Consider the following 25,866-nt stretch of genomic DNA (forward strand, 5'->3'; position numbering starts at 1 on the left):
TACATATGAATTTTTTAAAATAGCAAATCTATAAGGAGAATACCTGCAGCATGTGTCATCTAAAAGTCAACACAGTATTTGCAGTAAAATCGCCATTTCATTTCATAGTACCACTTGCACAATTTCTGGTCTAGAACTACTTTTGTCAATATCAGAAGAGTTCCCAGTGGTTCATCACTAGCACAGCAATTGGCAATACATGGCTAGCATAAAATTGACTTCAGATAGTAAAATTACTTGTATAAATGTCAGTCTGGGTTTTGATTTATGTGAAAAAATTGTTTATAAACCAAGATATTAGCATCACATGGGAAATGTTTTAGTCACAGTCTTCTGTACTGGCATTCTGGGTTGATAATTGATATAATGTGTTGGAAGTCACATTCTCACTATTAAGGTGACATTAGTTTCATTACAACACTGTTCTCAAAAAGTGCAATTTTCATATAATTTGTAAAACTCACATGACTGTCTGCTTTGAGCTGCCTTTTTTGTGTATCTTTCCACCTCCTGATTGGAAAACATAACACTAATACACCTGTGTCCTGTTCTGGCGGAAAATAAATCATGGTCTTGCTCATTTTCATAGGAGAATTAATCACTATCCCATTGCATTATTTTTTTGTTTCTTAAATTCCTAGGTGAGCCGCTCTGCCTGTTTAATGACTACACAATTAATATGTAAATTGTTACGGTCGCGAGAGGCGGCAGCAGCAGTTGATGTCAGAACATGGCCTCCAGTACTAGATACAGGTAAGTACTAAGGCTAGGGGACCACTCTATATTCTTTTATCATTGTATTTGTCAAGCACTCAGGGGTCTACCTGTCATGGGAGTAAGATACACACATTTTCTTTCTCTGTTTTCATTAGACGATTTGCCAAAGAAGCGGCCTGCACAGATCTACAAACCTTCTAACCCTGAAACGCTTGCTTACCTTGACTTCAGTGTCTCCACAACTGGCATGCTAGCAGGGGTAAAGGTAGGGACTTTTTGTTAAAGCTGGCATTCCTGCTATCACACCTGGCTGGCAGGTGGTACACTGCTCCTGATTTGTAACTCCTCTTGATTTTTGGTAATAGAAATTGAATTGCTTCCTCCCTTGCAGTCATTATTTGATTCCATTAACATGAAATTAGTTCTTCTGTACTCACCACAGTACTGTGTGTGGTGAGCTTAGCACCTGTCCTCCTTCTCCGTCTAAAAGTTTCATTCCAATACCCCTGTGGATAGCCCAGTAACTTGTCTGTCTGAAGTGTTCTTCAACTGAATTATCTATTATTTCTGGTTTATGGAGGAAATGAGACTCAGTCGTTCTTCTACTTGTTCCTGTACCGATTCATTGTTTGTTCCTTATTTGAACTCAATTGCTGGCCATTGGTTTCCAATATTCTCTTCTTCATGCAATTAAGGGAACTGCTGATATCTCCAGTATATTCACCTGGTACAATAGTAGAGTAAGCAGCAAAAAAAAAGCCTTTGATGGATTTGTTTGATAAGCTCAGGCATCTTGAGCTCTTTAAATCTCTATTCTGCCATTTTCTCCAACCCTCTAGCCACTATTTATCAAAGGTGTTTTATCTAGCTGCTAACTTACGTGTAATTCCAGTGTTGGTTTGACCAACACGCAGGCAGAGGTAAAATTACTCTCTTATTCTTACCTGTTACTTCCTTACTCCTATCTATTGCATATCCAAGGATTATTTCTGCTGACATCACATTTACAGCCTGTATTGTATTCCTCACAGTCTTTGGCATCATCCATCTATTTTCAGAAGCTGTCAGCATGCTTTATAAACAAAGAAAGCATAATTTTCCCAGTTTTCAGATGGAGAATTTGAAGCACAGAGCAGTGAAGTGACTAGCCTAAGGTTGAGTGACAGTTAAATGGCTGAGCTGGCTGATGGTCACATACCAGACACTCCTGGAAGATCCATTTCATCTAACTTTAAATTGCTACAATGCCTACAGATGTGGAATAGTCATTGGGCTCCCCAGTAATCAACAGAGAGAATCAGGGACTTTTAGGGTGTAATTTATCAGACTTATCTGAAACATCTATTTTTGAATAGGGTGAATGTCACATAAGTCTTCATTTTTTCTAAAGGGAGCCTTAAATGATTGTTTCATATGCAGTCATCCATGTTAAATCAGGTCTGAATTCCACCTTAGCAGACATGACTACTAACTATGCAAAGTCAGTATTTGGAGACCTTCAAAGATAGTCAAAGGCAGGGCAAGTTGCAGAACCTTTTCTTAATGTGTTTAAAGGGAAAACCAGATAAATCTCTCAAGGAATTCTTGATTACTTCTGATATCTGTGTCACAAAGCCTCTAGATCTCTGACTCAGCAGATTTATGTAAATAGTTACCATGTACTAGATCATCACTAGTGATTAATCAATTATAAAAGGATCATAAGACACCACAAGGCTTATATTCATAATGCAGTGGTGCTAAATTAGAAAAAGGCTAAACAGCTTATGTGGGTTCTGAAAAGTTGATAAATGTTTTATAATTGCTTTGGAAGTAGTAGATTGCAGTTACATTTACTCTCAACTTTCTCACTAGATTGCACTGAGTAGGGTGTAAAAATTCACAGAATAACACCAATTCTGGCCCTACAGAGTTCAGTTTAATCCTGTCTGAAAAAGTGGTCTTGATTCAGCTAGAATAGAGTTAATCTCCACAAACTGCAGATGGTCACCATGTGGACACCTGTTTTGAGCTGGTCCTTTGCATCACTTGGAACACATGTCCAGCCTCAGTTATGGCTGTCATTGGCAATGAAGAAAAAGTCACTTCTGGAGGTTTATTCCCCTATTTATGTTAAGATCAAATTAATTTTACCTTCCAAGTGCCATTTCCCTCCACTGGCTCTAACAGTATATAAAGCAACTAGCTCAGTATGTGGCAGAGATCAAAGGTTAGATGAGTTAAATCCTATTCAGGCTGTATTTTTAACACGGGTATCTTGTTATTAACAGAGAGGACAAAGATAAAAGACGTAATTCTATTTCCACTGTAGTTAGAATTTGTAAGAATAGGTGAGTGTGTGAAACATCCTAACAATAGAAAAAAAAAAAATCAGAAGTTTCCTTTTGATCAAGTTTTTTGTTTCTACTTTCCATTTGTTTTATCTCTGAGAGCTTTCTTACCAAGATTTTAAGAGCCTGTTTCTTAGTTTGGAGCTGGATAACGTGAAGAAATTTTACAGATCCTTTACTGGGTCTATTGAGAATGTTTATCACTGAATGATTAGGTCCTTGGTACCATTTTGCATGCAAAATCCTCTTCAATTTAAAAACTGCATTGGCATTTTTTCTTTACTGTAATAAGAAATATGTACTTAGAAATAAGCTACTGATGATCAACAAAATGCTTCAAATTGCATTCAGATCCTGCAGTCATTCATTCCTTTGTTATTCCAGATAGTTTAGCTTGTTATCATTAGCTTTGCATACAGCTTGGAGCACACCTTTAAACCACTCACAGCTTTCTCCCTAAATCACTTCAAACTTATCATTCATTCTGTCTGTCCTCCCCTTTCATTGTTATTTGGATGCCCTCTTGAAGGAAAGTTGTGTTTTCTTAGATATAAATTACATATGTGTTTACACTGAGCACAAAATCAATATTTATTTGTTTTCTTTATCCTGTAACTGATTTAAGCACTTGGTGCAGTCTGGGAATGAGCCTTCTGAATGACATAGTTGATCATTTTAATTACTTTGCTGTTGTCTTTCAGATGTCTCATGCAGCCACTAGTGCCTTTTGTCGTTCTATTAAGCTGCAGTGTGAGCTTTATCCCTCCAGAGAAGTCGCTATCTGCTTGGACCCCTACTGTGGACTTGGGTTTGTCCTCTGGTGCCTCTGCAGGTGAGGTTTCTCCTCAACCTTTTGAATGACCATTTCCATTGTACTATAACACAACAAACCGGATGATGTGAGTGATAAAAGGATGGGAAGAACAGACAGTACCTCTGGGACTGACACAGGCAATTGGAATTGCTGGAAGCTGCATGGAGAGTGCTGTACGGAGAATACGCTTTGTTTGAGCAGGGCATGGCCATAGGTGTTTAGACTTAAGAGTGCAAAGCACCAACACAGCTGCTCATTGACCTCCTGCTGTTTTACTGCTGTCTCTGAAGAATCTGGCTAGTTTTATTTGATGAAGGCAGCGCTCTACCAATATTACCTTAAGGAAGTGGTTTACTGGTGTCCTCTTTTTCATTCTCTAATCTGAAAGCACAAGTAGATATTGGGGACTTCCTCATTTGTGGGATTTACAGATATGATTTTTGCAGAGACGTGGAAGTGTATTTTCCTGCAGAAGGGTACTTCTGTGGCAGCAGCAAAGCTATCAGAAAAGAACATTTCTTGTGAAAAGCAAATCATTTTTTTCTGTTAATAAATTTAGAAAGTTAGCAATTCTGTCAATCTCTATACTCCAGGGAAGTCACAGTTCAGCACTGAAAGCAGTTCCATCGATTTTTGTCTTTTTTTTTTTTTTTTTTTTTAAAGATAGCTGGGTTGACATAGAGGCAAAGGAGAAGAGCAATGGGGGTGTTAATGGAGCAAGCACATTTTTATGAAGACATCTTAGAGTCACAGCAGTCCAACATCTTTGCTCCCTCTGTAGAAAGTTCTTTGGTGTTAGCAGTACTGCTATTTTTAGTTACTAAAATGAAGATAGCCCGGGGCAATAAAAACACTCTGGATAAACTTTTTACCAATTCACTAAATACCTGAAGAAAGCTTTATTTGATAACAACTGCAACAATTCATTTGCAGCAAGTGTTGTTTATTTAAAAGTAGGATATTTGCCTGTTTTGTTGCCTTTTTAAAGTATTTGCTATTAAATATAAAATTAATTCTTCATCAGTCTTTCTTCATTTAAACTGTACTTGCCCTAATATTATTTCAGATTTTACATAGGGATTAGAGTTTTCTTTGTTTTGAGAAATCATTTTATTTCAACCTCTTATTTCCCCAACACAAAAATAAAAATAGTGAGGCTGCAAAAATACTCAGAAAACTTTAAGAAAAATTGAGATTTTAATTAAATCACTCTGTTTAAGTTAATTTTTTTAAACGTTCACTTTTTTTAAGTTGAATATTTTTTCTATAGACCTATGTGTTCCAAGATACCATGGTGTCAACACTGTTAGACCTTTGCTGTGCTGGGGACTAAGCCAAATCTGCCATGGTGCATTCAGTGAGACCAGGGAAGGACTGTGGAGCACCAGGGCAGAGTTCAGCTAAACAGTGTATTATTGTATGAGATAATCTTGGGACATGGAGCATCCAAGCATGACTTCTATACAACATCATGATAGAGCCATAAAATACAGATAAATGTGGATCTGGCCCAAGCCCAAGTAATTTGTAGTGCCCATGACTCTCCTGAATATGGAAATGTTTGTTTCTTCCAGAACCATATTTGCAACAGACAGGCATTTGCTGCTGTTAGATCTTTCCAAATACTAATAGAATTCAACCTTTTAGGAGAAGATTGTTTATGACTGGCAAGTGAATAAGGCGTCAGGCCTTTGGGAAAAACCAACCAAGGTCTGTGCCCCTTTTAGCTTGTAGAGGAATAGAAAATTCTATACCATTTTCAAAGAGAAAGGAAACAAGGGAGTTGAAGGAACTGAGATCAGGCCAGCAACACACTAATCTTATGAACCATCGTGTCAATCTCTTCTTTGCCACTCATCTCCTATTCCTGTAAAACCAGAATGCAGGCCACTTGAATTGCAACTGCATTTAGAGAAGGCTTACATCAGATATAGCTTCATTAATTCCACTTACAAACTTAATTTCAATTTCATTACTATTTTAGAAATGAGTATTTTTTTAATTTGATAGCAAAATATACTTCCTGGAGGTTATTAGACTCACTCTTCGTAACTTAAAACTTTGCAACTTTGCATATCACTCTTTGTAGTTTAGCAGACAAAAATCCTCACCAATATTTTACAGCCCAGATTTCTACCTCAGAGTATTCTACTGTAAAGTTATGATTGTCACCACTCCCATTAACTAAATTAATACTATTAATGGCATATGGAAATTAAGTTAGATCTTCAATTTTTGACCAGCTAGGGGTGGTTGAGAGTTAAATATGAACTCTTCATTTTAGGAGCCCAGCAGGAAGAGAAAGCAACCTCCTGTGTTGGGTGCAGTTAGAATTAAAAGAACCTTTCAATGCCTTTATTAACTAGACCAAAGGAAGCATTGACTAAGGAATCAAAGAAAAACTAACCTTTTATCCCCGTTGTAGGTGCTTAGACGTTGTGCTGGCCTGCTCCACTGCGGTGCCCCAGAATGCCTCATTCTGTGAGGTTAAAGCTACTTAGGAAAGCTGCTGGAGCATGGAGCCAGCCCTTTGGTAAGTTTGGAATATATTGCATAGTTTTGCAAAGTTTTTATTTTTAAAAAATTTATTATTTTATGGCCTAAAGGGTATAAAATAATAAAGAAAAGAAACCTTGCAAAGCAGAGCAATACATTATTTAAAAAGTGGGATTTACCACGTTTCCTCTAAACTGGCTGCATGCTCCAGCAGGGTTTCCTTGGAACCTTTGTCATTGAACACCACGTCCTGGATGTGGCAGCAGTCATCAGCCCCATGTGAGTTCAGAAACCCCAAACTTCCTAATTTTAACAGGTTCTTAGTAATGACTCAATAAAAGAATACATTATTTTTGCATTTTTCTCTTTAATAATCTCATCCATTCTGAAAAGGTGATCCTAGTGATTCTGACTTGTGCTGCATTGCATTTTAAAATGTATTACATTCTTTAAAGGAAAAAGAATTAAGTGTCCCCCAGTGTAAAAAAAATCAATACTAAATCCCATTGTTCAAAAATGCTTCCTGAAATTCAGATGTCCCTATCTTAATGCTGCTCAGTGTGGGACTTAATAGAGCATTCTAAAGTTCATTAATGAGGATTTACTTAATTGTTAGTTGCTGAGTGATGAAATAGAATAAGAATTTTCCCTCTATTTTTGCCCATCTAAGCCAATCCATATTGCAGTTCTACTTTTACTACTGGAAGATAGAATTGTCCTTGCTGAAATTAAAATTACATACATTAATAATTTAAATAAATTTTATATTTATTCTCAGAAACTGAGAATGTAATAGTACAAATCAGTAAGACTCAAACTGGACCAGAGGAACTGTATTTTGCAGTCCACAGTGGCCACATAATAAATAGCATGAATGCTATAAAATGGGCCTGGGCAGGCTTTCCAGGTAAGGTGCAGTGAAGTGGCTTTCTCCTGTCCTGCTCCTGCTGTCTGTGCCATAGCCACCAGCTGAAGTCCCCAGTGGTGCTGCTGGGTGGCTTCTGCAGCAAGAGACTGCAAGGTTTCTTATTAACCAAACAGGTGGAACTGTGCAAGAAGTAAGCAAGGAATTGCAACATTAACATGAGAACTGCCTTTTAGAAATATTTAGTGTGCTACAACTCATTAATTATTGTTAGCTTTTTTTAGGCTAACTTGAAGATACCTGACAGGCATGAGCATTTCACCCAACTTCCAGCCCATTTATAGAAAATTAAAGGGAAGACTGCAAAAAGAAGCCTAAATGCCACATCAGAAAAGCATAATTCTGACATGGGAAGTGAAGGATATGAACATAACCATCTCTCATGTATTTTGCAAAGGGCATAACTGGGGCAGGAGGAATGTGAAGGTGCATCTGCGCCCACACTGCCATGTGCCCATTCCCAGTGGAGTCTTTATCCAGTGACAATTTGTGAAAGAGGCAATTTGAATTTCTTTCACATTACAGTAGGTCTGTTAAAACTGCCTCAAGTCTAGAAGGTTCAAGAGGAGCTGAAAGCCCTGAGTTACCTTGATATGCAAGTTCTGCAATGTGTTGGCAGACTAACTGCACCGTAGACCTGCCCATACCTGGGGAAGTATCTGGGGCAGGATTGGGGGTGCTAAGGCACCACCTGAGTAGTTCTCAAGTCTAAGCAATGACTTACAAATACAGACGGTGCTGTCATGAACTGAGCCTCTGAGCCTCTGCCCGCCCTAGGATGTCTCTAATGCCAGTGCCAACAGAAATGACACTACCAGCTGCATCCTCCGGTTAACCTCAGGCTGTTCTTTATGCAGGGCAAGATGGCCATCCCTCTTTTTTCTTCAATACAAAATAGAGACAGTGGCCAAATTTTTAAAACTTACTCACCTGCTTTAAGTTTTTAAATAAAGGGACTTTGTGTTGAAACGGCCCAGAGCACTCCAGGTTCCACCAAGTGTGTGATTCCCACTCCTGGTGCTGCTGGGTGGTGTGTTTGTGCTCAGGAGCAGTCAGCAACATGCTTCTCAATGAGAAATTACACATCAGTTCAGAAGTGCCCAGGAACAACCTGGAGCCATGTTAGAAAGCTTCCCTTATGAAGCTCAGAGATTGCTGAAACACATCACTGAAAGTGGGAGGTTAAAGCCTTTTGAAGACATCCCAGTAACAAGAAGTTCATGTTCGCCTCTGGCTCTCGCTCTGGGCAGACAGCACTGTCCCAGCAGGTGGTGCAGGCACTACAGGAACAAATGCCAGCATTTCATTGTTAACCAAAGACTTAACAGGTATTTGTTTGTGGTACCGACACCAGAGCTTGAGTTAAAGCAAAGTGCTGGGTTATGGCACTGCTCTCACCACCTCCCAGTACTCTGATGTAGAAGTTGTAAAGACTGGACCAATTCTCAGCACCAGAAGCTTATCAAGATTTATGGGTAAGATCTTTTCCTTCCTGGGAAAATCCGTGTACCTTGCACAATGATTCCTTTTGCTGTACATTAGTTAAACCTCTTTGTGATATATCTCTCTCTCCACTACTGATTGCTTACCTGCTTACCATGTGCAGTCATGCTGTTACTGCACTGTGTGCCAGCTGGGCATCTTTGGACTCTGCAGGTGGTGTGAGGTCCTTTACTTGTTCTCCAAAAGCCCCTTCTTTTGTACACACAAGGGGTCTCCAGGAGACCTGTGGATTTTAATTTTGGCCCAAGTCCTATGAAGCCTAGGTCAGACATATGGCCAAGCACTCTTCTGTGGCCTGTACTGTCCTTCCTACTAGCTCTGGTCCTGATGATAGTGAAGGCTTTTGCTCAGTACTGTTCAGGTTCCCTCAACATGCATACTCTTTCCACGGACTTTGAATTATGGGCGTGGCAACTCAGTTATTTTGGGCTCTACCAAATGCCCAGTTCCCATACCTGTACCTCATCACCAAATGCCAAATGACATCTATAGAAACGCAGAAACTAAATGCATATACATGCAAGACTCAGCAGTACCTACCTGCCTCCTGCAGTTAAGTGAGAAAGCAGCTCATATCACCTGAGAACAACCCCAGAAGTAAGGGCAGCAGTGGGTCAGTAGCCTGCCAGAATGCAATTGCAAATTGCAGTTCCCGTTTGTCAGCATTTATTGCCCTGCTGAAATTTCTGGAACTGTAATAAAACCTCAGACTTTATTGTTAATCTGCCTCAACACAACATGGGGTAAATCGTTGATTCAGTGCAACAGTTAAGTACCAAGATGTCCTTCCAGGCATCTCCGTATGCTGCCAAAACAGCCTGCCAGGCAGTGGAACCAGTGCTGTGATCAGATGTCACCGTCATACCAAAATACATCCTGGTGCCTTTAACTGGAGTATTTCTGTCCTTGGGCAGCCCTTGCTTAATGCAAGCAGACAAGGCTCTTCACTTACTGCAAAAATCTAAGGCTTTTCTCACGACATGAATACTTTTTTTTTTTTTTTTTGCCCCAGACTGCTTTGCAGTCCCCTAAAGGAAGACAGCATTTCTAAAAGGTGATCTACCACCTCAGCTACCACTGCATTTCAGTCTGCGTCTGCATCCCAGAAGTCACTGTCACAGGATGATGCAGGGATGTTCTGTAGTCACTCTCCTTTCTTGTCTTCTTTTTTGCCTACTCCTTTTGCATTTTCTAAAAATAGTGGAGACTGATAAATAGGTGTCCAGGTCTACCAGATAGTCTCTGCAGTTCTGCGCTGTGTCTGCTCCTGTGGTAAGACTTACATCAGGACACAGAGTTACGTTTGTGACAACGGATTTCTACAGCAGTGGAAGAAACAATCTTGCTTCAGTTCCTTCCCCGTATTTATGTAACTAAATTCTTGTGCCTACTCCAATATATCATATATTGTTGCTATTTCAAAATGGTAATTTTAGCTTCTACAATTTATATTTAAACCCCCAATTTTTCCTAACATCCCATCTGATCCCCCTGATCCCACAGTGTTCACCACGGTTTTGTTGCTTCCAGTATGAGAATAGCAATGGTGACAGCTTAACCATCTCTTGATGACTATCGTGTTTCAAGGTGAGATGGAACTGTCTATTTGTTCAGTGCCTCAGTTTCAGGATTAACTCTACCATACCTAGATGTACCTACCAAATATCTCTACGATACCTAGAATTACATGGAGGCAGCATGGACAGAACTTCCAATAGGTTTGATACCATATCCAGCTTTATCCAGCATCTCCAAAGCAGCCTTACACAACTGCAGTCTGTTCAAGCATGTAGTCTTCTGCTTAGTTGTTGGCATCTGTATTAAGAAAATGCCCTCTAACATCTCACAGTGATTTGAAACCAGCGAAGTGGTAGAAATGTTTCAACCAGCTGTACAAGGAGGTTCTTTTTCTCAGCTTCTCTACACCAAAACATTGGTGACATACAGCTTCTCAGAGGTTAACGTGGAAGTATAAAGTCTGCAACTTTTCAAGGATATGTGGATACCAGGAATGTTTTGTTGCTTGGAGTGACTGACAAAACCTGTATAATGTTTCTGAGATTGATTCAGGGAGGTGAGCCAAGTTATGACTGACATCGTGGTGGCCAGGTGCTGCATAAACCACTTCAGCTGTGGAACTGGCATATTCACCCCAGAAATACGTCTTTGTAGTTCTTCTAGCTCCACCAACTGTTCTAGCAAATCAGATGATATGCATGGGCTATTAAACCACAGCTCAGTAGGCAAAGCCTGTGTCTGTCATCAAGTTTCCAGGCATAGTATCATCTTTTGTAGGTTTATGTACTGTAGACAAGAGCAGCACATGTCTGAGGTTCTGCACCACAGAAAGTTTCCTTCATGCTAGGTATTTCCTCCTGCTTTACAGTGTAGTTCTGAACTCCTCAGTATTTCTGAAGTTTTAGAAAACTCAGAAAAGGTACTAGCAACATCTTCATATATTTCTGTCTGTATCAGAGTGATTTTCTTTTAATCGAAGTCTGATCATAAGAGTGTTTGCTTCCCTCAGTCTGTAGAAGACGGGGCTACTTTGCATCCAAACCCTCATGCTTTGCTGCATGGCTGTTGGTGAGAGGTTAAAAGCAAACACAAGTATCTTCCTTACTTGTCCAGCATAAGTTGATCAAGAGAGGGAAACAGTTCACCCCCAGTGATTAGTGTGGCTGAGCAGTAAAAGATTAGTCTTTACTGTAAATTTGTATTCCCAAATTCCACCATTTTGGGCTATTTCCTCAAAAAATGCACTTGGTTGGAATCCATTTTCTGTTCTACTGAAAGCAATGCAGCTTTTCCCACCCTTATTACTGTGGAGTTTGTGTGGACACTTTTCAGTACAGGGATAAAGTTTGTTCTTTTGGTTTTGTTTTTGTTTAGGGATGTTCTGCCCAGTTGAATAAGTGACACTTACCTGAGTAATAATTCTCTCACTTTTGACGCCCTTGCAACTTGTTTATTACTGTGCAGATTTTTTTTCTCCTGATACTGGTTGCATCAACTAGAGCAGTTCAGGGGTGAGGGGAGAGGTTTGATGCTGAATATCTGTATACCATGTTTGTACAGATCAGAGCCCGTCCCAGGTTCTTACTCAAGTGGTTACAGCTTCCTGCTTTTAAGAATGTATTTACCAGACAGATCACACACCTTCATTGTTTGTGGGGACCTACCTTAAATTTGCAAAGAACTAAAACCTCTTGGTCTTCTCTGAAAAACCTAACAGAATTGGCTGATAAAGAAAGAGTGATGTAATATTTATAGTAAATACTGTTACTACCCCCTATCTGGGTTTGATCTGTCACTTGAGCTCAGAGCATACTCCTTTCAGGCTTGGGTAACTTTGCCAACATCTCTTTTCACATGTTTATGAAACACATGCTCAAGGTTCAGTCATACTTCATTCTAATTCCATAAAAGCAACATAAAAGCATAATGCTTCATTTGACCAGCCTGTGCTATGGTCATTATGTCAACCGTATCCGAGAACACATCGCTTCATGGCAAGTCACTGGTCATGAATCATCAAGAGTAGCATAAATGTGGAAAAGCAGTCAAAGATAAAATTTTTACTGTATGATAAATGAAATTATTTGAAGTGTAGTTCATACATATTCCACGACATCCTCTGGCTCATACTCCAGCAGAGACCTAAACTACTGGGATTTTTTACTGTCAATTGTGGCTGGACTTGTACACCTTTTATGTCTTTATCATACCAAGACATCCAGGTCACACAGACCTTGTTCTAAATTGCACAGCTTTTGAAAGCACTCCCATCTGGGTTTGGGGGGAGTGGGGGCATTCAATCACCAAGGAGAAAAGCTGTATGAGTAGCCCATCTTCAAGAATTGCAAAGATGTGTATATTCTTCCTTATGTCACATGTTACAGAGATGCTCATATTCCTGAAATTGAAGTTACATTTCATGTCTTACCTTGGGTGCTTGGATTTGAAAATGTCAGCTTTACTTTACCAATCTGGTAGTTTTCAACTCACAAATTAACTTCTCTCACGTGCATCATGAATCTCTGGGGCTTTATGGTCCTTTCTCAGAACTTCAGTGATTTGGGGGTTTTATGCTATGACCATTTGGATTTGAAATAACTACAGATCGCAAATTAAGATGTATGGAGACTGTAAAATTGATGGTAAATCTGCCTGTCAGAGTTGAGTGAACAACATAGGACCCATGGGAAATAAAGACATCAAATTGGGAATATTGTTTTCCCTTGGGGAGAATCTTGGGTACGAGACAAATTAGTTCTGACATAATTGTTTCCTTCAGGGACCCTGATAAGTGTCCTTTCTCAATACTTATACTAACTGAGTTCCCAGTAAACAAGAGATGTAGTATATTTGGGTTTTAAAAGTTCACAGAACTTTCACAGAAGAAATGTGAAGCCACAAGGATTGTTAAATTGATGCCAGATTTACTCCCTTGAAAATGATTGCAAACTTCTTGCTTGCGTCAGCAGGGAGAGGTTATTTCCGTATTAAGCAATCAAGTACTCTTTTAATCAAGGTGTCTTAAAATGGTAATTACTCAATCTTAATTATTTTTCAGCAGCACATAATTTTTGTTGATATTGTAATACTGTTTATTAGCACCATTAATAACCAAGCTAGTTTGCTCTCTTCGGTACAGTTCTAACAGCAAAGTCCACAGGCATTTTGAGTAAATTAATATATTAGGAACATGTTTTGCCTGCATTCTTCATGATTCCTCATAGAGTCTGGAGGTACAGCAAAAAACAGTTAAACTTTATGTTAAACTACTGGACCTGTAGAGCACTGCAAGACATTACATGGTTCCTCCAGTGCTGTGACAAACTTTATATTCTAGTACCCCTTAGCTTGTAAACATCTGCAGACACAGGCATTTAGCGTGCGTTAATGACTCTTGTGTCTTTACAGCGTTTATTCAGGACACCAGTCTATTTTGATTCCTCCCTCAGAACTGGAGACCAATCCTGCTCTGTGGCTTCTAGCTGTGAGTCAGTACAAAGTGAGAGACACTTTTTGTTCCTATTCGGTCATGGAGCTTTGTACTAAGGGACTCGGTTCACAAACAGAGTCGTTGAAGGTGAGTAATTGTGCTGTCCTGCACAACCTGTCATCTGCACGGTGGTGTTTAAGAGCCTTCCCTGCCACGAATGGCTGTGCTAAATGTCTGCAGTAAGGAGAAAATCGTCAGAGCAGAGGGGCAGCTTCCACAGAACCCGTGTTATTCCTTGCCAAAGGCTGTATATGAATATGAGTCATTCTCTTTCAGATCACAAGGCTTTTAAACATCAATAAAAGGCTTTTATTTATGTAAGCTTTCTGATCTATGTTGCAGCTTGTGTTGATAGGCAAGTGTTGGAAAACAGAGGTGTAAATGTCCAAGAGGCCTAAGAAGTATTATATTGTATATTGTGTTTTATTAATTCCCTGATTATATGAAATACCAGTTTGGTTTTGGCCCCTTGTTATTTAAATAATCACATACTTAGAAGTACTGTCTTGTTTTAACTGAATTGTCCTCATTATAGTGGGAGGGGAGGGTGTATCTTCTTTTTTTGTTTCCCAGAATTAAAAGCCAGGTAGGCAGTTACATTTCTGAAATCATCTAGAATTTCTAATATGCAACTGAAATAAATTAGATCTTGGGATACTGATATTTATGATGTCTCCAGTCCTTACCATCCTTGCTTAATAATTTCCTAATCAGTTTTTCCATGGCTAGCCACTCTTCCTGTTTGCTATAATTCACTGCCTTTCTGAAGGAAATATCATTCCCTCCATTCAGAATTATTATACCTATGTCTTCCTACATGCTAATGTTGAGATGACAAGCAAGTATGCCTGTTCTTCTACAGCTGTCATCTGGCCATCCAGCCTCCAGGAAAGATGGAAATTATACTGGCACCTTAGCCTCTATTCCGCTATTCCTCTTGAATCATAATACCTACATAATACACTTAAGTATTGCTAACTGTTTTTCATTAAATCTGCCCATATTTTGGTCTCTGTTACGTTTTAACTTCTTTTTAGGCAAGGGGACTGGACCTTTCACGTGTACGGACATGTGTAGTAGTGGCTGAAGAACGACCTCGGATAGCTCTTACTCAGTCATTTTCAAAATTATTTAAAGACCTTGGTCTCCATCCACGGGCTGTCAGCACATCACTTGGCTGTAGAGTTAACCTGGCAATATGTTTGCAGGTAAGATTTTTCACTCCTTATGCTCAAAGTTGTTTTAAGAAAATGGTTTTCGGTAAGAAGTGTTCATTATATTTCCTTTGACTGCTTGGTTGTAGACATATTAAGAAAATGCATGTGCTACTTAATGTTCTTGCATATACAGGTAGTACATTTCTGTACTTTGTCAGCTATTCATCCCTCTCATGTTGCAATCATAGCATTTATTCTGCCCATGAATACAGTAATTCAGAAAAGTTCATGGTAGTGACAGAATGTGTACTCTGTATTCCAAAAATAGTATTTAGACATGTAATGTAAAATCTAGTTTCCAAGTGCTTACTCGAGTATGTTACAAAATGGATTCCTTCTGTTTATAAAATAATTTCAACCATTACTTAATTAACTAGATAGATACTTTCTGCACACAGTTTATTGCTTATGATGGAAAATTATTTTGCTACGTCTCTTTCACTCTGTTTTCATCCACTAATCATAAGAAAGTATCCAGGGGTAATGTAAGATTTAGCTTGCATTCTCTGGGAATCTTTAAGTCATGATTTTAAGGAGAGGAGCATTGTAGCTAACTGTTCTGAATTTCTGAATAGCTTCTAGGTTTTCACCCAATGATAACTACACCAAGCAAATAGTTTTAGGCAAATCTACAGTATAGTATTTTATCTTTCAGGACTTCAAGTGATGAAAGTTAACTTGCTTTTTTCAAAGTGTTCAATTTTTAATTAATTTTGCCTTATTTCTAGTTTAAATTTATCTGGCATTAGATTCAACCAATTTTTATTTTATTACCTTTTTCTAATCTAAAATAAATAATCTAATTTCTATCTTGACTCTTACATCTTAGTCTTTGGTACAATACACATCTTAGTCTTTGAGAAATAGATAACGAATTGTAAGATACACTTTCCTGATCTGTGTCTCATTTTTTGACTCCTGTTCTCTTTCTGTCCTTCCAAATCTGGTATCAGAACTTCACATATTATTCCTGTAATAATGCCACAGATCTCCTACTCAGATGTAATATGATTTCTGACTTAATGCTCTTTTTAAATAATCAAAAATCATTTGCATTGGCAGCTGCATTGACTGAGAAATTATATATCCATTTGGTCACCTTCCATGTCTCTAACCTCTTCAAAGTCACTGCCTCCCCGGTAGAACCTGCCTGTACTCTATGTGGTGCATCCCACATTTCAAATACAGCAGTTACCCCTAGTTTACATTAAAGGATTTCTCATGCATTTAACATGCATAACTGCTTAGGTGTGGAAGCCAGAACAGATCTTCTCAGTGACACTGCAAATAAAGCTTTTGCTATTCTTTATCCAAAAAATGTGACAAATACATGTTACAGGTTTAGCACAGACCAGGTCTGTGCGTTATGCCTGCCTTAGTGTCTTGCCCTGTTGAACATCACTAAAGGATCCTGGCTTTCATCAGACCTTGGATAAAAGTGACCTTGTAGTTCAGCCTCTTACCAGAATATGAACACAGGAGGTATGCCCCATCTCCAGTACTGCTGGCTTTCTATCTGACTACCAGCAGAGTATCCCTTCAGCTCAGGGTGACTTTAATTATTGTTATCAAACATATGACAAGGCAAAGCTGAGCAGGGTTAAAAGTCATTCTGTGTCCCAGAGGTAGAGTTCTTTAGTTTGGCATTCTGTAATTGCTGCCATAAATGTTCTCCAGGAATAAAAGTTTCAGAAAATCTCCTGTAGTCTCAAAAGCGGCACTTGAACCCTTCAAAACAGTTTGACCCTAATAGAACTTAATAGTCTTGAGAGAAAAATACATCTTGTATGTTTGAAACTTCTGTGAACTCAATCAGGATCTTCCCCCGTATTTCCATCATGGATTTGATACTAAAAGTACTGGCTGTGGTTTTGAAATCTCTTCTACTGAATGTTTCTTTGGAAGAATACAGGCCTTTTTGTTTCTTTCTCCATACCTGAGTTCTGTGTGATGACAAGGCAGAGAGGACAACTCAGAAAATATCTAGGAAAATTTTAGGCACTCCCAACTGAGACAGCACAATTTGGACATTATCATTTCAGGCCAGTAAGCAGATGCAGGTTGGTGTGCTTTCCCAGTCAGCAACTCAACCAAACTTAAACGTTTGGCTGGAGGGGCAAAGGAGGCAGCAAGGACACTACTTTCCCTTCAGTAGAAAGGGAAAAAAGAGGAGAAAGGGATTTATCTGGTTACTTGATAACAATAGTTTTCTAATTTGCTCCTGTATCTTCAGCCATTTTGAAGTGCCCATGGGATGGCTTTTACAGAGGGGAAGGAGGGTAGTGGTGGCATACCTTCATGGCCAACTGTTCTGACTTTCCTGACAGATCAGGATGGGGCCCGTCAGCTCCCGCCTGCAGCTGTGGTGGAGCTAATTCTGAAAAATAACTGAACTTCTTTGGCTTCCAGCCCATGGAGGGACCAAACATGAAGGATGCTGTAGATAACAAGGACAAATTAGCTGCCAAGTTTACTTGCCACTAATGAAAGTCTGCATTTCAGGCTTGCAGTGATCTCTGAACTGTTCATGGTGGCTGCTTCACTTATGAGATAAGTCATTTGTTCAGGGCAAATAATAAAACCAGGGACTGACACTAAGCAGCAGTAAGCCAGGTTCAGTGCCCAAGTATGCTTCCTTGGAAGTAATATTGTATTGGATCTGCTTGGGATGGAGTTAACTTTTTTCATAGCAGCCCATATGGAGCAGTGTTTCAGATTTGTGACTGAAACAGTGTTGGTAGCACAGCAGTTGTTTAGCAATTGCTGAACAGTGCTGCACAGCATCAAGGCTTTCCCTGTTTCTCACTGTCTCCACCACACCACCCCCCGCTACCCCCACAGAGTAGGCTGGGGGAGAGCAAGAAGCTGGGAGAGGACACAGTCAGGAAACCTGTCCCAGTCTGACCTGGGATATCCCTTACCACATTATGTTGTGCTCAGCATTAAAAATGGGGGCTTGGTCTTCCGAAGTAGCCATTGCTCAGAGACTGGCTGGATATTGTTCTGCTTGCAGGAGGTGGTGAGTGATTGTTTTTGCATCACTTGGTGTTTTTTTCTCTTTCCTTCCCTCATTAAGCCATCTCCATCTTGAACCCTGGGTTTTCTCCCTTTTACTCTTCTTGTGCTCTCCCCTGTCTTTCTGGGAGGTGAGAGAGTGAGCGGCTGGGTGGGTACTTAGCTGCTGTCTGGGACAACCCACTACAAATGTGCAGGAAAGCTCAATACACTCAGAAAAACTGGAAGTCCTAATCAGCACGGAGTTAGGCTGGATTTTTGCTTGACTGTGTATATCTGCCTTTTTATTGTGTTAACTCCTCAGCTGAAGTTTGCCTCTTTGATGGTTCTTTACAGAAATTCTTGAAAGAGTTATTGAATCAAACTGTAAAAGTGGATAACTCTCTGAAGGAATATTATTAATTATACTGACTATAAATTTAAGAACAGCACAGAATGAAAGCCTTGAGTGAGGTGATTAACAGCCTGGCTGATCATATAGATTAGTGTCGGGCTTCACTGAGTTCTACTAAGATGTTGTATCAGTCGATAGGACAAACTAAAAGCCATACACTGTCTAAAGAGTGGTGTAGCTGGAATGAAGAAAAGCCATTTCAGAACTGGCTATATTTAGTAACTTTACCCTTCCAAGTGGAATGGTTTTTGAAGCATTTAAGATGAGGGTAGTTTGGCAAGTTTTAAAGCGGTTTAAAAGATTTCTAAAGATGTTACTTACAAGCATCACCACAAAACATGTAATTTTGATAGAGAATATAAAGATACAAGATTGCGTCCTTTGAAGCATCTGGCAGTAGACACTGCCAAAGACTGGATACTGAATTAGACTGAATGCTCTTTCCAAACTGTCTGGAAGTTTATGGCTAGTGATATTCCAGAATAGCTTGTGGGCTATTCTGTTTTCTGGGCTGAGGAACACAATGAATTTTAATACTTGTTCAACAATGTTCCTGAAATTAGCATTGTCTCCAATATGTTCCAGAAATAGGTCATGATTTCTGGATTCTTCGCACTGCATAAAAATACTTGTAAAGATGTTTGAGTCAACAGCGTCTGCCTTTGCTTTTTTTCTTCCAAGTTGTGTCATCCACGAGATCAGTGTGTCGTTCTTGGAACACCATCTTCAACAGGGATAACTGATCCAGACTATTATATGTATCTACTAATCACTTTGACAAACATATCTCAATATTCAGCTATTGACCCTTACCAGCAAAAAAAGCTTATCTGGGCTTTATTCTCTGTGGGCTGCCTCTAACACAGCTTGAATGTGATCTCTGATACTTTCTTCACTTCATTTCCACTTTTTTGGACAAATTTAAGACTCAGTTGTTTCAAGGGGAAGGGATCCTTGGTTTTATGTTTATTTACTCTTCTTCCCCCCTCCAAAATGAAGAAAGGGGACAGGGGGAGAAGGGTGAATTATATATGTATGTGTGTGAGTCTCTGTGTGTGTATAAAAACTTCATAGCAGAATTTGACCTTTTATTAAAGATTACTTTAAACAGGAAAATGTGATAATCTCTTTAGTACAAAAGAGCCTCAGTCTACAAAAAAATCTTAATTTCAGGATTAAAATCACTAACAGACTAATGCAATGTCATTTGTGTTCATTTCCTCTCAAATTTAGAGCACATTTACTATGTTTCTTTTGATGTAGTCGTTTTGGACTAGATTTTTAGAAGTCTGCTTTTGAAAATAAATAATACTTTCCATCTTTAGGCACTTAAATTCCATTAATACCTGACTTTTTATGGCTGTCCAGTTACAGATAATGGTCCAGGGATTTCTGAGATGAAAAGATTGCATGCAGCATATTTTAATTCTCATTAACTAGCATCTTAGCATGAGAGAGAGAAAAATAGATATGAAAAGTAGCCTGTTTCTTACAACAACACAGATGATTCCTTAGGATTTTATCTAATTTCCATTTAAACACTTGAAATAAATATTTTCATTTTATTCAACCTGCTACTCAATTTCAGTTGAAGAAAAAATTATAGAAGATGTTAATTTTCCTTAGTTATCCCTGAAAATGTACTAACAAATCTGCCCAAGCTAGGGCAGGAGAGCAGGATTCATCTTGCTTCTTTATGTCACCTCTAAGTGAGATGACAAGGTTAAGTGAATTATCCAATATCCATCTATAGTCAGTAGAATCAAAAAAATGCTTCAAGAGAGAGCTTCATTCAGCCTGACTCAGGTCCCCGTCTTGGGATGGAATTCATCACCATATCAGGAGATACTTTCTACCTTATACTGCACACTTTCTTTGATGGCTGAAGTTCAACAAAACGAACCCTTCCCTCACTGTCTAGAAAAGGGAGCTTTGTTGGTAAATGTTTCTTTTCACTTAGTGATAGATCACACTTTCTGAGCATCTTCTATATTAAAAGTAATAAGGGGTAGCTCTGTGAAGAGTACAGCAGGAGACCATGCACTTTATCAAAGGTATGATTCACACTTAGCAATGTAGTACAGTTCTGGGTGAGTTCCCTCAGATTCTGTGTTTTCCCACCTTTACTATGAGTCATGCCATGAAGTTCTTCTCGCAGCTCCAGCTGCTGTGCTTGCATACGTGAGATTGTTAAGTCTACATCAAATATCCTGTTTCTGAGCATCACTGGCACGGAAGTAGACTCAGAATAAACATTGAAGCCACATCCTTAGATAGCAAAACAAAACAAAACCCAAATCAACAGTTCTTTTTGAATTCTTAGGACTTCTGATTGCCTAATTCCCAGTTTTTAACTCTAAGGAGGGAAGTAGGGGAGAGTGTGCAGGTTGGCCTTTGGCTCAGTGGAAATTAGGTACAGGCTGAGTGCTGGCATATGGTCATCCCTACTGCTGACTTGTTGGGGTAGTCCTCTGTGCAGTTTTGTCCTGCGATGTTTTTCCAGAGAATAAAAGCCTGGTGTGTTACAGAGATTTGCACAGACCAGGGATGGTTCACTGATGGCAGCCTATGCATGTGCAATAGATTTATTTAGCCCAAGGGATGTGACTCATGATGCACCTGTTTTCAGACCGAAAATGATGTTTGGCCCATTTTATTTCCCTGAGCACTACCTAGCATGTCCTTAGTAAGTATCAGATACAACCGAAGTCGTGTTTTTTTCCTGCTACCAGCGTTACAGATGCTCTCTATCTCTGTCTCACAAAATAAATGTGCGCAGACAAATTGAGTCAGTCACTCTGGTCTTGGCTAAGACTGCTTCTTTTGAAACAGTTTCAGAGTATCTCAGCTGCAGCTGGGCACAGAAGATCAGTGCTGAAACTTCAACTGCTGTTTCTCAAGTCCTTCCTTAGTTAAAAGCCATCTGAGGCTCTGATACTCTCAAAGTCCTCTCTGGACCTACAATGAGTTACATAACTGATGGATTTCAGCAGTTCTCCTGCTTTCTTGCAGTTACACTGCAGTGTTCAACCTGGTTTATTAGTAATATTTATATTTTGGGGCAGCAAGGTAATAAGAAGATCCATCCTATTTTTTTAAATGCTTCATCTTCCCCCTCATCCAAAATAAACCTGTTTTATGATGCTGCCGTGGCAGTTTCCTGTCATCTTTAACTTTGCTGAAATTCAGAAGTTTGATGGGACGGATGTGGGACGCCAGTGCTCTCAGAGCTGTTCATTTTCAAAAGTTATAGGGCAAGTCCCACTGCAGCCATCTGGTGTTAGATGCTCCACGTGACAGTAGCAGCTTAGGCCTAGTCACCACTGTGTGTTTCTCTTTGCTGCATTATCGATTGTGGTGGAGAACTGATGGGCTTTTATCGGCTTTTAATTTTACTGTTCTTTATACGTATTACACTGTTTATCATAGCAAATAGACTAAGAATGAAGAATTACTGAACTATGAAGTTAGTCCATTTAGTTACAGTCTTCTAGTAATTAGGTTGTGCATGAAGCCTTGATTCTATTTCACTGTAGGAGCAGGTTAATATGTATGAAACAGGGTGTAAGTATCTTTCTCTGTTGTACACTAATGTGTTTTCTTTTCCAAAAAAAGAGCTTACTTTTGATTTCCAGATGACAGTACTTACAAACTTCTTTTAGTAGTGAAATGGCAGACCTGGAATCCCTGTCTCAATAGATGTGCATTAAAATCACAGGGCCATAATGTTTACTGACTTCTTCACCGAAAACAAGCAAACAAAGAAATCAGTATTTTAGACACATGTTTTCCACTAACAACGTTGTCTGTAGTGTCCTAAAACCATTTAAGTCTGTTTGTCCAAGGTTAGCAGTCTATAGCTGTCTCTTCTGTTGCTCTACTAAAATGTTGACACCTCATTTTTTACTTTTTTTAACCTTTAGTGGTATAATGGTTAATTTGTAAGATTCCTGTATTTGACATTGTTTTTCTTTTTATTTTACTCCCTGCTTTTTGCATTCTCCTCTTTTTTTTTTTTTCTCCCACCCTTCATTCCCATTTTTTTATTATTATTTTTGTCTTGTGTTACCTTCTTTCCTTCTCTCCCTCATCCCTGCTATTCCTGCTGCTATAGCCTCACAGGCTGGGGAAGCTGGCCGAGCAGGTAGGGGATTTTCATGTTCCCTCAATACCCACCTATCAGCTTCCAACAGTGGGACAGACTAGAAATTGAGTCTGGAGATTTGGGGATTTTCAGATCCTTCTATGAAATTATAAACAAGTCCAGTATAGCTTTATCTGGATGCAGGTTTCATCAAATATTAGCTGTCTGTTGTAACTATTTCATTCACACTGAAAATAACAAATATCATAGTGATTGTCTTTGATTTTCAAACTTGACTGTTTCCATTATTTTATAAATTGATTCAGGCTTAGTTTTATTTTTAAAGATACCCAATTTTTTTTTCGTTCTGTTTTATATTTTTTTAACATTGCATATGTTTCAAATAATTTCTCCACTCAGCACTAGTCTGTTACACTGCTGAGTTTACTAGTAGACTGAAAATTGTGTCGTCAATAGCTAGAGAGGATATTGTATCTTGTATTGTGTATAACAAGCTAAAGAGGCTAACATGCATGTGCAGCTCTATTACTCTTATTCTCCTCTGGTGGTGGGTTACTATCAGTATCTGTACAGAAGTAGCAACTGATAGTGGTAACTCTTTTCCCCTAGATAAAAAAATTATGTATTTGTGGAACTCCATGTTGATTTTTAGTGCTCAACAAAATGTGGAACTACCAGCCAGCATTGCAAAAATGCAAAATTTAGCCCTAGACATTCCTGATGTGAAGAACTATACTCTGTAATGTATCCCAAACAGGACAGAAATCACTGGGAGTTGATGTTGCCTGCTGTTTTGGGTAGCAGACATCTAAATAACTCATTAAAGAGTTCCAGCACCTGTGGATTACCAGGTTTAGGTGAATTTATCCTCTGAAAATAAATTTTCCAAAGTTCCGGTGTTCCAAAATGAAGTGGTGCTTTTCTTCTAGCTTTCTGCTTAGCAGAGACATGAGGTATGCAGCAGGGAAAAGAGCCCTAGACTAGAGCATTGAGAATTCACATGATGTTCAGTGGCGGTGAGTTCGAAGTTTTGGATAAGGGAAGATCATAGCAGGTTACAAAACTGCAGCAAAGCTGTGGGTGGAAAGGCCTAAAAGACTGTATCATCTCTGCACGAAAGGAAGCTAAAATTAGTCTACTGCTTTTCAAGTAACTAAATATTGTGACATAAAGCAAGGGTTTAAATTATGCAGTGGAAGACTGAAAAGGAACAGAATAATTGCTTACAGACCTTCAGTCCACATTGGTTCATGTCATGCGTGCTACCTTTACTATCTTTAGCTTCAAGTATATTCTCTGTTGCATGTATGGAAGACTCTCAGTAAACCATGCTTCACATTCTTGACCATGTGCTTCTGCCATTAAACTGTGTCTCCTCAGCAATTTCCGCGTTCCTTTATATGGCAAAATGTGTTTAACGTTTTTTGTATGTATCCACGTGCTGATTACTTGACCTTTTGTAGCAAATCAAACCTATGTTGACATGTGTTTGGTTAAGTAGTATGGCCACTTGATGTTTTTCCAAACCCCGAGGTAACAAGTACCTGATGGTAGGTATGTTTTCCAGTGCTCTTTCTGATTCTGTAAAGCTGATCTTTGTTTAATGAATAGCTTAAATATAACTTGTCATTTGTTTAGCATAATTAGCAGTGAAATGAACGTTCGGTTATTCAGGGGGTAAATCTCTTTTCTCCTCCCAGCCTTCAGGTTCTGATTAGCTGATGTTGTTGTTTACAGGGAACATCTGGACCAGATCCCACCACAGTGTATGTTGATATGAGGGCACTGAGGCATGACAGGTCGGAACCACCTTTTTCTTTTTTTTCTAATACACACAATTAACAGAGTTTCTAGCAAGAAAGCTACTTCAGCATACCCCGCAGTCCCTGAAACCCTTTGTAATCCTCATAATTTGCGCTAACTCCTATCAGCGAGCAGAGAGACATTTTTAGTAGTGGGTTAATGTTTACTGTTGATATAACTGAAGCATCTGACATCACCACTGCAATGACTAACAAGATTCCCTGCTTTTATTGCCTTCAGGATTTCGTGATACTTGTATTCAGGTGGTTCAGCCTAGCTGGCCCCTAAGAAATGGAGTCCCATTGGGCCTCTTATCTTCACTGAAGTTTTTCTCCTGGGTTGGCAGCTGTTAGCCAGTGGGGAGACCATAAGGGGATTTTGCTGCAGTTCTTAATGATGTGAGATTATGAGGGAGTGGAATATTGGCTTCAGCCATTGTGAGCAACCACATTCTGTAGCTATAGGTATTTTCTAGTTCTGTCTTTAATATTAGCTACATACACAAAAAACAAGAACTAAAATTTACCACTAGCGGTATTAAGATGTCTGAAATGTTATGGTACAAGGGAAAACTGATTTCAGATGTAATTTTAGAAAATAGACATGCACATCCACTTGAGTTTTTCCAGTATTGTGGTCAAGGCTAGCAGGTAGTCTCTTTACAAAATTTTAACAGAACAAAAAGTTTTCCTTTAACTCTGGAGAAGGTGAACATTAATTGACGGTGTTCACTGGTCCTGGTTCCTTTATAAAATCATTATCCAAATCAGTATTTTTTCCCTTTTTTTTTTTGTTCATTATCTTTTATCCTTCTTAACAGAGAATTTGTCCCCCTTAGGTGAATACTAACCTTGGCTGTATCAAAGCGACCAGTTCAGTTTGCAGGGTGCAGACCTCAGGGCACTGCAGGCCCAAATTACCCTATGGATAGTTCAGTCAGACACATATTTAGATATTTTTTTGTAACACATGGAGTTTGGCAGGTGGAAGAAAGGAACTGCAAGATTGACGCTCTCACCATTTCTTTATTCCTTTTGAACAGAATGTTGCCAACAATAATGCTTATCTTTGATGCATTCTTTGGGATACTACTGTCTGCATAACCTAGCTATAGAAAACTTGGTCTTCCTGCCCTAGCAACTGCGGTACTGTCCAGGCACAGTCCATGCTTATACTCTACCCAGCAAAAAAAAAAAGGCCTTTTTTGTAAAAAGGTGTTACTGTCATGTGAGCCTACCATCTTTGCATTGCACTTTTGAAAGGATATTTACTTGATAAGTTGAATGATTTCTGATGTAAAAAAGAAATGAGAAGGGGAGCATTTCTTTACCTAAGAGCAGAGCAAACACTGTGACCAGGATAGATCTCATCCAGCCTAAAGTGGTCTCCTAGGCTCCTGCAGTCACTGGAAAGACACGCACACCACCAGTGTATCGCAGCTATCTCAGACATGTACCACCATGGGATGAATTGACCTTTAAGGTACCTTTCTTTCTGTATTGATGAGGAAGAAAGCTTACATGACTAACTTTGGGTATC

General features: G+C 39.1%; 1 protein-coding gene across 4 annotated transcripts in view; it reads left to right on the plus strand.

Annotated features, from left to right (window-relative positions):
• DIP2C (disco interacting protein 2 homolog C) overlaps positions 1–25,866 on the plus strand; it is a 332,048-nt gene that overhangs the window by 277,321 nt on the left and 28,861 nt on the right. For 2 of the 4 annotated variants that reach the window (XM_042801790.1, XM_042801792.1), the window contains 7 exons: positions 642–753; positions 873–982; positions 3,749–3,879; positions 13,712–13,880; positions 14,831–15,001; positions 22,534–22,563; positions 24,262–24,323. In XM_042801790.1, coding sequence (XP_042657724.1) covers positions 642–753; positions 873–982; positions 3,749–3,879; positions 13,712–13,880; positions 14,831–15,001; positions 22,534–22,563; positions 24,262–24,323 — 785 coding nt within the window. The remainder of the gene's footprint in view (positions 1–641; positions 754–872; positions 983–3,748; positions 3,880–13,711; positions 13,881–14,830; positions 15,002–22,533; positions 22,564–24,261; positions 24,324–25,866) is intronic. The other 2 variants (XM_042801791.1, XM_042801793.1) reach the window with 1 other exon arrangement.

Source organism: Tyto alba, unplaced genomic scaffold (assembly GCF_018691265.1).
Source record: "Tyto alba isolate M040663 unplaced genomic scaffold, T.alba_DEE_v4.0 Super-Scaffold_38, whole genome shotgun sequence".
NCBI classification, from domain to species: Eukaryota; Metazoa; Chordata; class Aves; order Strigiformes; family Tytonidae; genus Tyto; species Tyto alba.